The sequence below is a fragment of the Diplotaxodon limnothrissa genome, linkage group LG7, assembly GCF_057381915.1.
Source record: "Diplotaxodon limnothrissa isolate DT_005_m linkage group LG7, D_limnothrissa_male_GT1.1, whole genome shotgun sequence".
Lineage (NCBI taxonomy): Eukaryota > Metazoa > Chordata > Actinopteri > Cichliformes > Cichlidae > Diplotaxodon > Diplotaxodon limnothrissa.
This window is the reverse complement of record NC_140602.1, coordinates 42,596,508-42,611,621: the sequence shown is the minus strand read 5'-3', so window position 1 is coordinate 42,611,621 and position 15,114 is coordinate 42,596,508. Positions and strand designations below refer to the sequence as shown.

The 15,114-nt window shown below is 40.0% G+C and overlaps 1 protein-coding gene across 1 annotated transcript; it reads right to left on the bottom strand.

Annotated features, from left to right (window-relative positions):
* Window positions 1–342: 342 nt before the first annotated feature.
* LOC146628833 (patatin-like phospholipase domain-containing protein 7) lies at window positions 343–4,934 on the bottom strand. Its single transcript, XM_085358896.1, has 3 exons — window positions 4,850–4,934; window positions 4,545–4,693; window positions 343–504 (listed from the first exon to the last, which is right to left on the bottom strand). Exons 1-3 carry the CDS (start codon window positions 4,932–4,934, stop codon window positions 343–345), a joined length of 396 nt encoding a protein of 131 aa, XP_085215022.1.
* Between the last annotated feature and the right edge of the window lie 10,180 nt (window positions 4,935–15,114).

Sequence of the window (15,114 nt, the reverse complement as noted above, 5' to 3'; positions counted from 1 at the left end):
TAGTTGAACTAGGTGCCCCTGCAATGGCTTCCAATTAATTTCAAAATTTTAATGATATTAATCACTTTTAAAGCATGAACTGGCCAGACTCCAGTATGAACCTCAATCTGACTTTGAATAGTAGCCAGCAGGATGGTCTGATTTCCCAAGAAGTGATTTATGAAAATCCTTTTACCGAGAGGACTGATCAAGTGTGTTGTCATTGTAAGCCAGACAAACCTTTGCAATAATGGAAATTTGTGTTGCAAAACAATACAATTAATTATAATGGATCCTGAAAAGCCTGTTTTAGACATGAGTAAAAAACAAATTCCTCACTGTGGTTGCTTGCTCTTCTTCTCTTTAAAGAGAGCCCACAGTTTCTAATCTTACTACCACAAGTTCGCACCGTGTCAGCCGTCTCCTCCCCTTCGGTGTGCTCTCCATAGCGACTATACGTCTCCATGTCAGAGAGAGCACTCTCCAGTGCATCCTCTTCATAGTCAGTGTGGTAGTCGGATTCTTCTGATGCAAGGAAAGAGTGGGGGACAGGAAGCACACTGTGGGTGAATAAACTGGAATATTTGGAGTGTAGAATGGTGACAAATACACGTGGGTGTGCAGGTGCATAAGTCAGAACATTAGAAATGTCATGCAGGGTGGACTTTGATGACAAATGCATTATAAATAGAGAGAACAGGAATAAAAACAAGTTTGAAGCTATTTGAGAAATCTACAACTGTTCTTATGCTTAAAAAATTATTGTCTTTGAATACGCTTCCAAACTGTGTGCAAAGCATGCCGGCTGCAAGAAACACTATAATGGAGTTGACCTGATCTAGATTGCTGTGTGTTGGAAATTACAGCAAAGTATAATGGAAACTAACTGCATGAAAAAAAAATCTGCTGCAGACTTTTGTGCAATTTCAGCTTTTCAGTGAAGCACATCTGGTTTTGCCTTTTTTTTTTTTTTAAGCTCGGCTAGTCCCAAAACCTTGGTTATGTTTTTAAGTCTTGATCTGCATTTTGTGCATCCACACAAATAAATAGTATCAAATGTATCACAGAAGGAGAAGCATTGCATCCCCTGGTTGTTGTACTCTCCAGTAGCATCTGAAAATAGAAATGCATTCATTAACTGTGTGGGACGCCTATTGTTTAAAAGAATGAGAACAGAAGCCATTTAGTCTTAAACATTACGGCCTCAGATCTGCAATCATAAAAGTGGCTCCATCCTGTTTTCAGCAATTGTTCTGTTGCCTTTGTTGTTTGTTATCAGGGAGGGGGAGGTTGCCAGTGTGAGTCCTGCTGTTTTACCCTTCATCCTTGTGTTGTTGCTCAATCTGGGAGTAAATAACTCATCTGTCTCCATCGTTCTCGTCATCTCTTGGTTAGGAGGCGTTTTGTCTTTCTGTGATATTGCTTGGAACAAATCTGGTACACAAAAATCTATTTTTGTGTACGTTAAGAGCAAACAATTTCATCCTTTTTATTTTTATTGTTATTACTTTATCAGCAAAAGGGGCTGAAGGCCTGAGGTTCAGCTAAAAATACTCTATTATCTATATATTATATTATATTGTTTTTAAGGGATTTGTAATATGAGCAATTATAAATTCATTTTTTGTCAATACAGTAGATTTCAGGCATGTGAGACTTGAATGTGGCTACTTACTAATATTTCAGTAATTCCACAGTAGGTTTTTCCCTCCATTGTTATTACTGAGTTACACTCATCAGCCTTAAATTTACAGCATTTAATATTTTGCTTATTAATTAAATGTCCAACTTGATTATTTTTGGCACAGAAGACACTACTGCAATTTTCTTCAGCATATATACGTCCAAACAGGAACTGAACTACTGTGAAAATGTCGTTAAATGTCTGGGGCTTTTTAAAGCTCTGACTTGTGTAAAGCTCTGCAGTAATAAATATTGCGTGTACTTTGAACTTAGAGCAGCATGACTACCTGGTATACCAATAAGTGGTACAAATTACTTGTTATCGAAGGCCGGAGGCCAGTACGAGGTTGCAGACCCAAAAGCAGACTCAATGCGAAATTGGTTCTTAACAAGACTTTATTTAAACAGACTGAACGAGATATGTATGTATATACAGAAGGTGGAGAGAGGAGCGGAGCGGGATCTCTGAAGGAGAGCTCTGAAACAGAGGAAAGGGCAGTTAATATCAGAATGGTGATGCAGAGAACTATAGGTGAGTAAAGATATGGCGGATGTTTCCCTACCTGCAAAAAAAGAGGTGAGAAGCTTCGTGGAGAGTATCAGAGTGAGTGTCCAGGCTGGATTGAGGAGCGAGTGAGTGTGTTGAAGATCAGACCTTGAATTCCAAGGGAGTCCAGCACAGTGTTGGTCAAGTTACTTGAAAAAAGTAATCAGTAACTAATTACTGATTACTTCCCCCAAAAAGTAATCCTGTTACTTTACTGATTACTTATTTTCAAAAGTAATTAATTACTTAGTTACTTTTTAAAAACACGATTTACAACCTGTATAGGTGATAAAGCGATAGATCTTTCAGCCCAATTCCACTTTTTCTGCATAATCCATCATACAAAATGTAATCAAATGGAAAAGTCTCTTTTTAAAACTTTTATAGTTTTATTAATTTTAATCTTTTAACTTTATGCATCAAGCAAAAATTTAATTATATGCAACATTCTCTGACTGGAAGAAATTTGTTTAATATTTAAACCTATTTTCTGCACATTCCAGCACATAAAATATATTTTTTGTGTTTACACTCAGTCTTTCAAATAGATGCAAGTAAAACACAGCAGAAAATAAATAACATCAAAGACTCAGCGGTCCTTTTGCTCTATTTTCACCTGTAAAGCAGGAGTTGGGTAGGCGGAGGTTTACCCTGGTGCAGGTGTGCCGCGGCGGTCAGTGGAAGGATACGGCAGTTTCTCTGTGAATTTCCCATTACGTCGTAGCGCACTCGGCGCTTACTTGGAAGTTTAGGGTTTTTTTTCGCTGTAAAAAGATGTTTTCTTCCCACGCACAATGCTAATGGACGCTAATGTTTTTGTCACTTTTTATGGAATCAAACTTAAAGTAAGGCCACACTTTAATATTAGATATTAAGATATTAATAATATCTCATGGTTAAATGCAGAGAGGTCTATTAACACATATTGAGTGAAAAAAGGTGACTAAAGAAGAAACACTGAGTGCATCATGGGAATCCCCCAGCAGCCTAGACCTATTGCAGGATAACTAAGAGAGTATTCAGGGTCACCTGCTCCAACCCTAACTATATGCTTTATCAAAAAGTACAATTTTAAGCCTACTCTGTTAGGGGCCTGGATCGTTGACCCAGTGGTTTTGTGTTTTTGGTTTTTTGATTTGGTTTATTATATTTTTAGCTTTCTTTGTCTATTGGGTTGTAGGGTTATTCTGAGTTTGGGTTCTCTGTGTGGTTTATGTTACAGTTTTAGTCTTTTGGCTTCTGTCTGTGTTCCTTAGTTGCTGTCTCCCCTGTCTGCTGTATCCCCTTGTCAAGTTCGCATCTGCTTCCTGTTTTACTTTGAAGTCTGTGTCTCAGGCTACTGTGTCGGTTTATGCATTCCCTCTCTCATTAGCCCTGATTTGCCCCAGCAGTGTTTTCCCTTCTGTCTCTCATTCACTAATTGCTCCCTCTGTGTATTTAAGCCCTGTGTTTAAAAAAGGCCTTTCAGGTGTTTTTAGGACATCCTGATAATAACGAATTATAGTAGTCCAGCCTAGAAGTAATAAACACATTAACTCGTTTTTCAGCATCATGCAGATTCTTCAGTGTTACTGAAAACCAAAGTAATGCCATCCCGAGTAAGCATGTAATTAGATTTTCAGGGCCGAGTACAATAAACTCTATCTGCATGTGTGTTATCTTGGTTTATGGATAGATAAATGTGGGTGTCATCTGCATATCAGTGAAAATGTATTCTATGCCTTCTAATGATGCTGCCTAAGGGAAGCATGCATAATATAAACAGAATTGGTCGTAGCACTGAACCCTGTGGAACTCCATAATTAACCTTAGTGTGTGACTCCCCATTTACATGAACAAATTGGAGTCTGTTAGAAAGATATTACACAGTACATTTAATACCTACAGCATGCTCTAATTGCTGTAATGAAATATTATAGATAACAGCACCAAACTCTGCACTGAGGTCTAGCAGGACACTCACAGAAATGAGTCCACTGTCAGAGGCCATAAGAAGATCATTTGTGGCCTTCACTAAAGCTGTTTCTGTACTCCGATGAGCTCTGAAACCTGACTGAAACTCTTGAAATAAACCACTCCTCTGCAGGTGATCCATTAGCTGTTTTACAATTACTCTTTTAAGAATTTCTGGGATAAAAAGGAAGGTTGGAGATTGGCCTACAATTAGCTAATACACCTAGAGATCGCTTTTTAATAATGTTTTAGCTACTGCCACCTGTGGAAATTAACTTATAAATCACTGAAATGATTTCCAAAAATATCCTGATTTATATTGATAGAATTAAAAACATTGCTGCACAGCATGGTGTGTCTTTACTCCTAATCAATCCATCACCTTAACCTTCTCAGCAAGGGGGTTAAGGCGTTTCCATAGCAGCCACCAGCCCGAGAGTGAGTCGCTGTAATTAGTGAGATTGGTTTCATCCCGGCTGCCCACATCAATAGCTATTGCCACTTTGGCCCCCATGGAGCGCGCAACATCAGCTGGGAGAATCAGGGGAAGAAGACATCAAGACAAACAGCATACAGTACTGGTAAAATTAAAAATATATTGCTATAAGCAAACAGCTGAGCAACTACATCAAAGTACGGCTACTTTTAATACTTAATAAGGGAAGGTACAAACTGAATGTAACAAACCAGGCAGGTTGTTGATATAGCCTCCATCCATCAGCAGGTGTCCATCTTTTGGGTGACACAGACGAAGGTGAAATCCATGTTGCATGACCCAGTTTCAGGCAAGTGTTAGCTGTCACATAAGGGGCCTCAGTACAGGTTTGACCAATCCATGGACTGTAGGGTGCCCAGGGTACTGTGGCTGCAAAACAAGGCAAGATCATCACTCTGAGCACAGCCTGATCTTGAGGTCAATTCGCTGTGATGTTGACTGCGGAGGAACACTGTGATGTGTAACACAATCACCTCTGAATGATCCAGACCAGCAAACTGCTTAAAGTTCTGCTCTCTTCCTCACACCCCTCCTCTCTTTCACAACAGCCATTCTTCTTCTGTATCCCCAAGAGTCAGTACAAGCCATTCACAGCTTGTCTAACCATTGAACCCCTTGGCAGAACTATTATTCAACAACATAATGATGTGAAGTTATTACATCAAAAAATGCTTGCTCTAAGAAGACTGTTGCCTGATAACACACCTGATAATTGCTGTCATGTACTGAACAAGAGCTCAGTTAAAGGGGGAGGGGGGGTGTGCATGTGTGTGTGTGTGTAATACTTATACTAGTAATATTAATAAGTCCATGACTTCATGTAATCAAGTTGACCTCACTGCATTAAGTGAATCAAAACTGTAGGTTCCTGTTATTATATTCATCATTGTACAGATAAATGAGTCCCAAATGATTAAAATATTTTTTTGAGAATTATTTTAAACAAAAATACCAACTCGGTTCTTGAATGAGAGCATGTTTTTCTACTTTATACATGAAATACATGTCATGAGCACTATACCAAACATCAATTTGCTCTCAAAAATCGCCTCAGTTCTCTGAGGGACAGATTACACAAGCGGACTGCACCATTTTAAAAACTCCTTTGACGTTACGGTCCATGATTATGTCATTGTCCAACATAATCCTTTCAGATTTATCAGCTGCACATTCATTGAACAAATCTCCTGGTCAATCACATCCCTAATGCGTTATGTCACAAAGAAAAGGCTGATGATGTTTGACTATCAGAGTCTCAGACTAGCCCATCTGCCACCATCTCTGTTTTTTTTATTCCATGTTCTTTAATATAGCAAAACGTTTAAGCAAGTATTATTATTGAGTGGCAGGAGGATCCCACAGTCACCCCCTCCCACCCCATTCTCCCGACTGATGCTTGATGTCACATTGCCTGTAAGAGCTTTCGTTTCTCTAAAAAAAAAAGGCTCAGCACTGCATGAATTACAGTCTATCAGTGCTTTAAAGGTTTCTTTTAAAAAGCTCATTGTTTTGAGGTTCTTCTCCACATGGACCGCTTTCCTGCATGAAGTCAAAGATGGTTCAGAAATGACTTGGAGAAAAACAGAAACCAGAAAGCTTCCAGTACCAAACTTGCCAATTTCACACAGAACTGGTTTTATTAAACTGCAGAATCTTTGTTAACTAAGTTATTTACCCTGTTTTTTTAAATTTGCTGGCAGAGGTCACAAATTATTATTTAATTTATTAATAATTGGTTAAAAAAAAAAGAGAATCAAAGTAATCATGTGTGTATGTGTGTGTGTGTGTGTGTGTGTAAAGGCATGGGTCTGCGTGGCATTGTTGCAGTCTCTCATCCTCATTTTTCCAACCATGTTTCATGACATCACATACAGAGGGTTTATAGTGTACAACATACATATTACAGTGGCACATCATATATGACTAAATGCATTTTACTTTAAGATTTTCAAGAAAAGCTCACTTACAAGTACGTAATTCAAGTTAATTAATTTTGAGTCTTGCTAGTCCACAGACCTACTGATGCAGTAAGTGTGTGTGTGTGTGTGTGTGTGGGGGGGGGGGGGGGCTAAGAATAACCTCTACCCTTCTACCCTTCATCTAAAACTGACGTCAACACGGCCATACTAAATTTGTCTCACAATCTTATTGCCACTATTACAGAAGCTCCAATGACAGCTTTTCTCCTCCAGGTAACAGTAACCATAGCATCCATTAACCCAGGTATTATTAGAAGCATTGTGACAGGAACCAGTCACGCCAGCCAACAGGGAGGTGGGTGAGTGAAACCAAGTGACTTTGCTTTACACAGGTTGAAAATACCATTTTAGAGTTTAATATGAGAAAAACTTAGCTGTCCTGTTAAAATATTTAGAAGATACTTTAGAATCAGATTTGATCAATATCATCATGTTTGTATAGAAATTGGCCATAAACTCATTCTGAATATTTTCCATTTAATTGCATTTATCTCTTTATTATATTGTTTTGATTTTATACTCTTTTTAATTTTCAGACCCAACACTTTTGAGTATTACACGTTAAAATGTTTTACAACAAAGTAAACGCAGTTGAGTTATTCATGTTCTTTAGGCTTTGTTACTAAGCACAATCAATAGGAAATGCATGCTACATACACCATGTTACCATAAATATTCACTCAACCATCTGAATAATTAAGCTCAGGTGTTCCAATCACTTCCATGGACACAAATGTATAAAAATTAAACACCTATCCATGCAAACTGCTTCTACAAACATCTGTGAAAGAATGGGTATCTCTCAGGAGCTCATTGAATTCCAGCATGTTACAGTGATAGGATGCCACTTATGTTAGTTCAGTCATGAAATTTCCTCACTACCAAATATTGCACAGACAAATATTAGTGTTATTATACAAAGTGGAAGTGACTGGGAAGAACAGCAACTCGAACTGCCACGAAAACCACAAAACAGGGTCAGTGGATGTTGAGGTGTATAGTATGCAGAGGTTGCCAAATTTCTGCAAAGTCAGTTGCTACAGGCCTTCAAATTTCATGTGGCCTTCAGATTATCTCAAGAACAGTGCATAGCAAACTTCATGCAATGAGTTTCCAAGGCCGAGCAACTGCATCTAAGCATTACATCACCAAGCACGATGTAACGGATTGCCAACACTGGACTGTAGAGCAGTGGAGGGATGGAGGGAAGGGGGATTATAGCGAGGGATTGTTTTTCAGGAGTTGGACTCGGCCTTAATTCCAGTGAAAGGAACTCTTAATGCTTCAGCATGCTGAAGCATTTTGGACATTTTGCCCTCCACTGTCTGTATAGTGAAATACTTCATGCTCCCAACTTTGTGGCAATAGTTTGGGGATTGCCACTTCCTGTTCAAGCATGAAAGCTCACAAAGTAAGGTCACAAACACATGGATGAGCGAGTTTGGTGTGAAAGAACTTGAGTGGCTTACACAGAGTCCTGACCTCAACCTGACAGAACACCTAATTAGAGGAGAGACTGTGAGCCAGGTCACCTTACAAATCTGCTTCTGGAAGAATGTCCAAAAATTCCCATAAACACACTCCTAGACCTTGTGGAAAGCCTTCCCAGACAATTTGAAGCTGTTATAGATGCAAAGTGTGTACTGACATTTTAATAAACACTATGGATTCAGATTGGGATGTCACTCAACTTCCTGCATGTGAACACTATATTTTGCCAATGCAGTGTATAAACTCAACTGATAGGTTAATTTGTGTCAAAATAAAAACAAGTGTTCAAAGCGCTAAAATTGCAAGGATTAAAAATATAATTGGATAATTTCAGCAAGCTGTGTGTGTTGCATGCAAAAATTCAAACATAGCTCAAAACTGAATAAAACTTTATATATAAAAGCAAAAAACAAGAAACTCGAAGGGAGGTATTTTACTTGCAAAATTGGATCCAGTCAAATGGATCACAACACATGCAAAAACATCTAGTTATTAAGCAGGAAAACAACCCTAGACATACAAGGAATCTAGAGGGTTAGAGAATGAATGGCTTTACTGTCCATCTCAGTCACCTGATCCTATCCTAACGGAACTGCATACCACCTGCTAAAGACTAGACTGAAAACAGAGACCCCACAGCAACAAGAGCTGAAGGTGGCTGGGAGAAGATAATGGGGAAGGATAAAAAGGATCTGGTGGCATTAATGACTCAAAGACTTTAGGCACTCATTAACTGCAAATGACATTCTAAAACATCTACATAGATCTTGCTTTATTGATGTAAAACTAGACATACTGACCCTCTGGTGTGGCACATTTATGTAGCGTCAACCGCTTTAGCCATCTCCACATTATGTGTTTCAATATATTCAGGTTAATGTAAACTATCCTAATACTTAAAGGACTGGTAAATGAATTGATATACTGGATAACTCAACAGGGAATGAATATCTAATTTCCTTTTAATCAGATTAAAGGCCACTAAACAAAATGAGAAATGATTTAACTACTGTAGTGCGCACACCCACACTCCTCTGGCAGCCTGGCAAATGAATTTGGTGCATGCTTTTGACTAAATGCACTTGGAATTGTCCCAAAAAGAGCCCGAGACAAAGAGCATGAAGAAGATAAAATTATCTGGATTGTTTTTTATGCATATTCTATTTCAGCTGCCTTTTGGCTACATTTTTTGTTCTTTTTCCCCCCTTTGTTTAAATATATCCCAAGATGTACTGGTCTTAGTCTGTATTTACTGAAAGTAGAAAGTAGAACATACAGGAAATCCAGTCTCGTCAGCCATATGCAGTATACTGACAGCTAATAGGCAGTTCCATTTGTGATATTAACATTGTAATTTTTTTTTATATCTAACCTTTTAACAGGTTCTTATATGAAAACAAACAGCTAGTGTTGTTTGATACAACATGGATATTAATAGTCTTCCATCAACTCTTCCCCAGCTGTCTTCCCTCTGGCTGTCACGGTGCTTACCACTCCAATCAGGTCACCACGTCCGTATTCCCCTATCAACTCTTTCTTGCCATCCTCCTTCATGATTACTGAGCGCAGTCGACCACTCAGCACTATGAAAGTGCTGTCTGATTTCTCTCCCTGCCTGCAAAAAGAAAAGAAAATACAGATAACTTCAGTCTACTGCAAATTTGCAAACAACTCAATCACATTTCCAAATTCAGCTTCCCCTCCCTCGATTAGTATTTATTAACTTGTCCCACATGAACCAAGTAATGCCTGCAGTGTTACGAGTTGATTTCACACATGAGACACAAGGTCAGCAGAGGAATACCTGTAAACAGCCCTGCCAGCTTCGACAGCCATCCAGTCAAGAGCAAAGTCTATTTGCCTGACAAAAGATGACATCCTCTTCACCACAGCATGAGCAACATTCAGCACCACTTTGGGCTCCACTCGCATTATCCTAAGGAATAAAGAAGAATCCACAAAAGTAGAAGTAGCCATCTTTGTTTTCCCCTCCAACTCTACAGTGCTGAACATCACAACAGTGTGAGGATGTGTGTCCAGGTCACTCACTCATAAAAATGTGTTTTGGAAATAGAGAGGAAGCTGCAATCTCACTGAGCTCAAAGGAGTCGAGCACTTTTGTACATAAACACCGAAGCGAGAGGAATTACTCACCACGGACATCGGGAGAAGTCACAGCACACGAGCAGGGAGCGAGCACACGAAGAATGATTATTGTGACAGATGATTATTTGCATCTTTTGTCAATAAACACACTTTATTCTACACAGGAAGTCCTGCTTTCATGCTCGGACTGGAATCAAAGGCAGTGAACGGGGAGTGTTTCTTCTGTGGGAAAAAAGGACATTATGCAGACTCATGCCCAGCTCGGCCAAAATAGCAGGCCCGTCGGTAAACGTAGGGATGCAGTTACCTTTGGTTAAACACACACATCCCACAGATAGATTGGTCCAAGAGTTGTATTGCGGGTTGGAGCTTGTGGTGCCATAAGAACTGTTTGCACTCAGCCACTCCCAGTGTCTCGCCATCCACTCCATCTGAACCAATCACAGTTCCTGATTTGTCCTCTGTGTCGTTGTATTTAGCAAGGACTGAGCTCTCTCCCTTCCTCCACATGGATCCTACGATTATAGAATAGACCTGCTTTCTGGCGCGCCTCTCACCACCAGTCACCTGTATAGTCTTTCCAAGCCAGAACAGGAGGCCATTGATTGATACATAACCAGTTCACTAGCTGCCAGAATAATCCGCCCCTCCAAGTCCCCACTTGGAATCTCTCTGTCCATGGATTGACTTTTGGGGGTTAAACAAAATCACTGTTACGAACAAGTACCCCCTGCCGTTGCTTTCTTCTGCCTTTGAACTGTTACAAGGGGCCACCATTTTTACTAAGCTTGAATTAAGAAATGCTTTTCATTTGGTCAGGATCAGGGAGGGAGATGAGTGTAAGACAGCATTAAATATGCACCTGGGACATTTTGAGTACCTGGTCATGCCTTTTGGCCTCACCAATGGTCCCACAGTTTTTCAGGCCCTAGTGAATGACGTGTTGAGAGATTTCATTAATCACTGTGTTTTTGTGTACCTGGATGACATTTTGATCTTTTGAAGTCCTTGGCAGACCATGAGGGACACGTCTGCCAGGTACTACAACAGTTGTTGGAGAACTGACTTTTTCGTCAAAGGAGAGAAATGTGAGTTCCACCTACAGTCGGTCGCTTTTCTTTTTCTTATTGTCGATCAAGGATAGCTGCGGGTGAACCTGGCAAAAATCAAGGCAGTGGTGGAATGGCTAGAGCCCAGGACCCGTAAACAGCTACAGAGGTTTTGGGGATTTGCTCATTTTTACATCCGCTTCATCCATGATTTCAGTTGCGTTGCTCTCCTCTTGACATGCTTATCCTCTCCCAAGGTCTCTTTCCAGTGGTCTCCAGTGGCGCAACAAGCATTCACCCAGCTCAAGCAGAAATTTGCCTCTACGCCCATCCTGATTCAACCAGACCTCTCTGAACCGTTCATAGTTGAAGTGGACGCTTCGGATTCAGGAGTTGGAGCTCTGTTGTCACAGCATTCCAGGGGTAAGCTTCATCCATGTGCTTTTTTGTCCTGTCGTCTCTCACAGGCTGAGCGGAATTACGATGTGGAGGACCGGGAGTTGCTGGCCATAAAGCTTGCATTGGAGGAATGGAGGCATCTGGATGGACCACAAAAACCTTGAGTACTTGCAAGCAACCAAATGCCTCAACTCCCGTCAGGCAACGCGGGCTCTGTCCTTTACTCAGTTCAACCTAACCATTCCTTACAGACCCAGCTCCCAAATGTGAAGCCACATGTGCCTTCCTCATCAGGTGAGACCTTGGAGAAGGCTATCCTGCACGCGGCCTGCATTATTGGGGCTCTTACATGGGAGACAGAGACCCTGAACAGAAACACTCAGCAGGACATCGCACGATATTGCAAAGTCTGTTCTGGTGGCCATCTCTTGCTTTGGATGTCCAGGATTTTGTTTGCCCTACCTGTGCACGGAATAAGACGTCCAACTCTTTGCCTGCTGGGTTTCTCAGGCCCCTACCTATCCCGAGGAGGCTCTGGTCGCACATCGCCCTGGAATTCATAACTGGACTGTAATCATTTTCAGGTAACACCACCATACTCACCGGTTTTCCAAGGCTGCACATTTTGTTGCTCTGCCCAAATTGCCCACCACTTTAGAGACGGTGAGACTGCTTACGGATCATGTGCTGCTCCGCCTTCATGGCATACCTCAAGACACTGTGTCCGATCAGGGTCCACAGTTCAAGTCACTTAACACTTAACATGTCACAAAAAGAAATTTAAACGGATCAGAACACTGACACCAGCTGAATTTTCTCCAATTAACCCCTCACCTGCAGCTGGATGATTCCCAGCAGGTCTTTCTTAGCAGCTTGGAGGATTGCACTGCTTTTACCAAGATAGGTAGCATCAGCGTGCCCTCCACTGTCTGTATAGTGAAATACTTCAGATGGTGTGTGTTGCATTGTCACACTCTTCTTCAGACTAGACTACAAAGACAGGCACAGGAGAGAAACTACTATGGAGGAAGTAGGTAAGATGCAGCAGATACTGTGCTATTGTGTTACATTTACACACAAGACCTGTCACCACGCTTCAATGTAAAAAGCAGACCTTACTTTGTGAGTGATAGGACTTGACGGAGCCTCCTCAATGGTAACTCGAGCTCGTTCGCAGGCCATGCTCAGGTCATTACCTGTAACTCAGAAAACAAAGGATTAGGATAACGAGTACATCTGTGCAGGAAATTAATACAGCCATGTGGCATTTGATGATCGCTTATGTCCAAGGCAGTGACCCACCTGTGCATTCAGTGGGCATAGAGGTGGATCGCAGCTTCCTGGTTGAATGGCTGTCCTTTACACCATCTGTTTATTGCAAAGTCAAGTGCCAGTACTGGATCAGTTTCAATACAAGACAAAGCTGAAATTGAACGGCATGTAGTGCATGTTTGTGTGTGTGCTTGACCTGTCTCTGCAGTGTTTTCAGTGGTTCCGGCAAGTAACTCGTCCTGGAAGTGGAGAATAATCTTTCAGTGATGAGTCAAATATGGACGGGATAGGTAATCTTCAAGGGTTTGCTGGCAATTACAACTGTGTAGCAGATATCAAGTTAAAATAATTTTAAATAATTTCTTTTAAAATATGCAACAGAGCTCTGTACAGATGAAGTATATTCCTCATCAACAGTTTACAGTCACCAATAATGTCACTACCACACATTCAACAATATTTTACTTTATGAATTAATCTGTTTAAGGCTAGTTTGAAATATAGAATAACTAAAATCTAAAGATTTTTAAAGTACATTGAAATATGGACTTTTTAAAAAATAAATTTCCTAACTCTAAATCAAAGATTAGATTTAATAATCATAAATCCAGAGGTAAGTCAGATATATATGTTACTGCTCCCTGTTTCTGTTGAAATGTTATTTTATGCATTTTCTATGATCTATGATGGACCAGGTTATATTGCTGTGCTTAATGTTGTGTGAAATTAGCCTGTGCGTGTGTGTGTGTGTGTGTGTGTGTGTGTGTGTGTGTGTTCTATGCCTGTTGATACACAAGCACATAACAAATCGAGTGACACAGTCATCGTGACCATGTGTATGCACATAAATACTGTAGGTGTGCACTAATTAAATCTCCTCCTACTGGATTGAAGAGCTCAGTTGTTAGGCCCAGATAGTTATGCAAAGCCAAAAAGGTGACTCTTTGGAGGTGCACCATAATTATCTGAAACAGGGGGGGGAAAACACACACACAAAAAACTCTGGCAGAATATACTAAATATCATGTTGTAGCTACATCCAAATTAGATGTTTAATTGGAGAAAAAACAAACACTACATCATGCAATCTGTTACCTGAATGACGCGTACAAGTGTCTCAGGACGACACAGTTTTATATGGAGCTGGATAACCCTGGCAAAATCGAAGATAAGAATCAGAGAAATCTCATCCACATCTTTCACAGCTATCTATTTGGAACTGTCCTCTAAGTAATAAATTGGGCTAAGGATACTTTCCCCAAGGTTTATTACGTGACCTGTACGTGTACCTGTGCTTGCAGCATTTTAATGTGGCCTAAATAACTGTCAACACTTCAAAGCTCTATAATACAAGTGTGATAGTGTTTAAACGGTTTCTATGCAATGGCAACAAAGTAACAAGATATGAAAAAGTTATTCTATTGTAATAACTGATTTTTCTATACATTACATACGTGGTTTGAGTTCATTACTGCACAATCAGTTCCAAACAACATCAATCTGAGTGTGTGAAAAGGATGACAATGATGTATTTTAAGAAGAGAAAAACAAAGTTGAAAAGATGCAGCTTTAAATAAACAAATTACAGCAAATACAAAGTACATTAATTTTGTTTCAGGGGCATGAATGAACAAATCACACTGACACAGACACTTCAGAAGGCAAATGAGGACATAACCTAGAGAGAAAAAACAGGAGCTCACAGTGATAGTGTCCAGAATACTGAGCAGGCTGTGGACGCTGTCTCCGGGGAGGACATCCTTCACCACTGATTCTGTGCCATCCTGCAATACAAAAAAGAAGAATACAGGACATGATGCCAACAAAATAATATTAATAAGGTAAAAATATTTCACACTGTCTAAACAAATCTGCAGACATCTAGTTGGATGAAAGCAGGAATTTAAGCAAGCCAACAACATATTGGGATGCCACTCACTTTTTGTGATGGCAAAAAATGAAGTAGTTACTAATTATTCTACTGCCCTCTTGTGTTCATACTTTATCATTAGACGTAAACACGGAAACTGGAAAATAGAAAAGAAGACTGAAAATGAATGTAAATTAAATTAGGTACAGTTTTCAGTTGACCTCGCATTACACTTATTAAATGACCAGTGGACACAGCTGTTGACATGGAAATACAATATAAAGCAATTA

Excerpts from the sequence above, each read along its gene's own strand:
- LOC146628833 (XM_085358896.1), bottom strand. The coding sequence starts at position 4,934 with ATGCAACATGGATTTCACCTTCGTCTGTGTCACCCAAAAGATGGACAC. Across the intron at positions 4,694-4,849 it reads CTATATCAACAACCTGCCTG|CTGATGTTGCGCGCTCCATG; the intron begins GTTTGTTACATT and ends TGATTCTCCCAG. Across the intron at positions 505-4,544 it reads CCCTTGCTGAGAAGGTTAAG|AAGAATCCGACTACCACACT; the intron begins GTGATGGATTGA and ends TCCTTGCATCAG.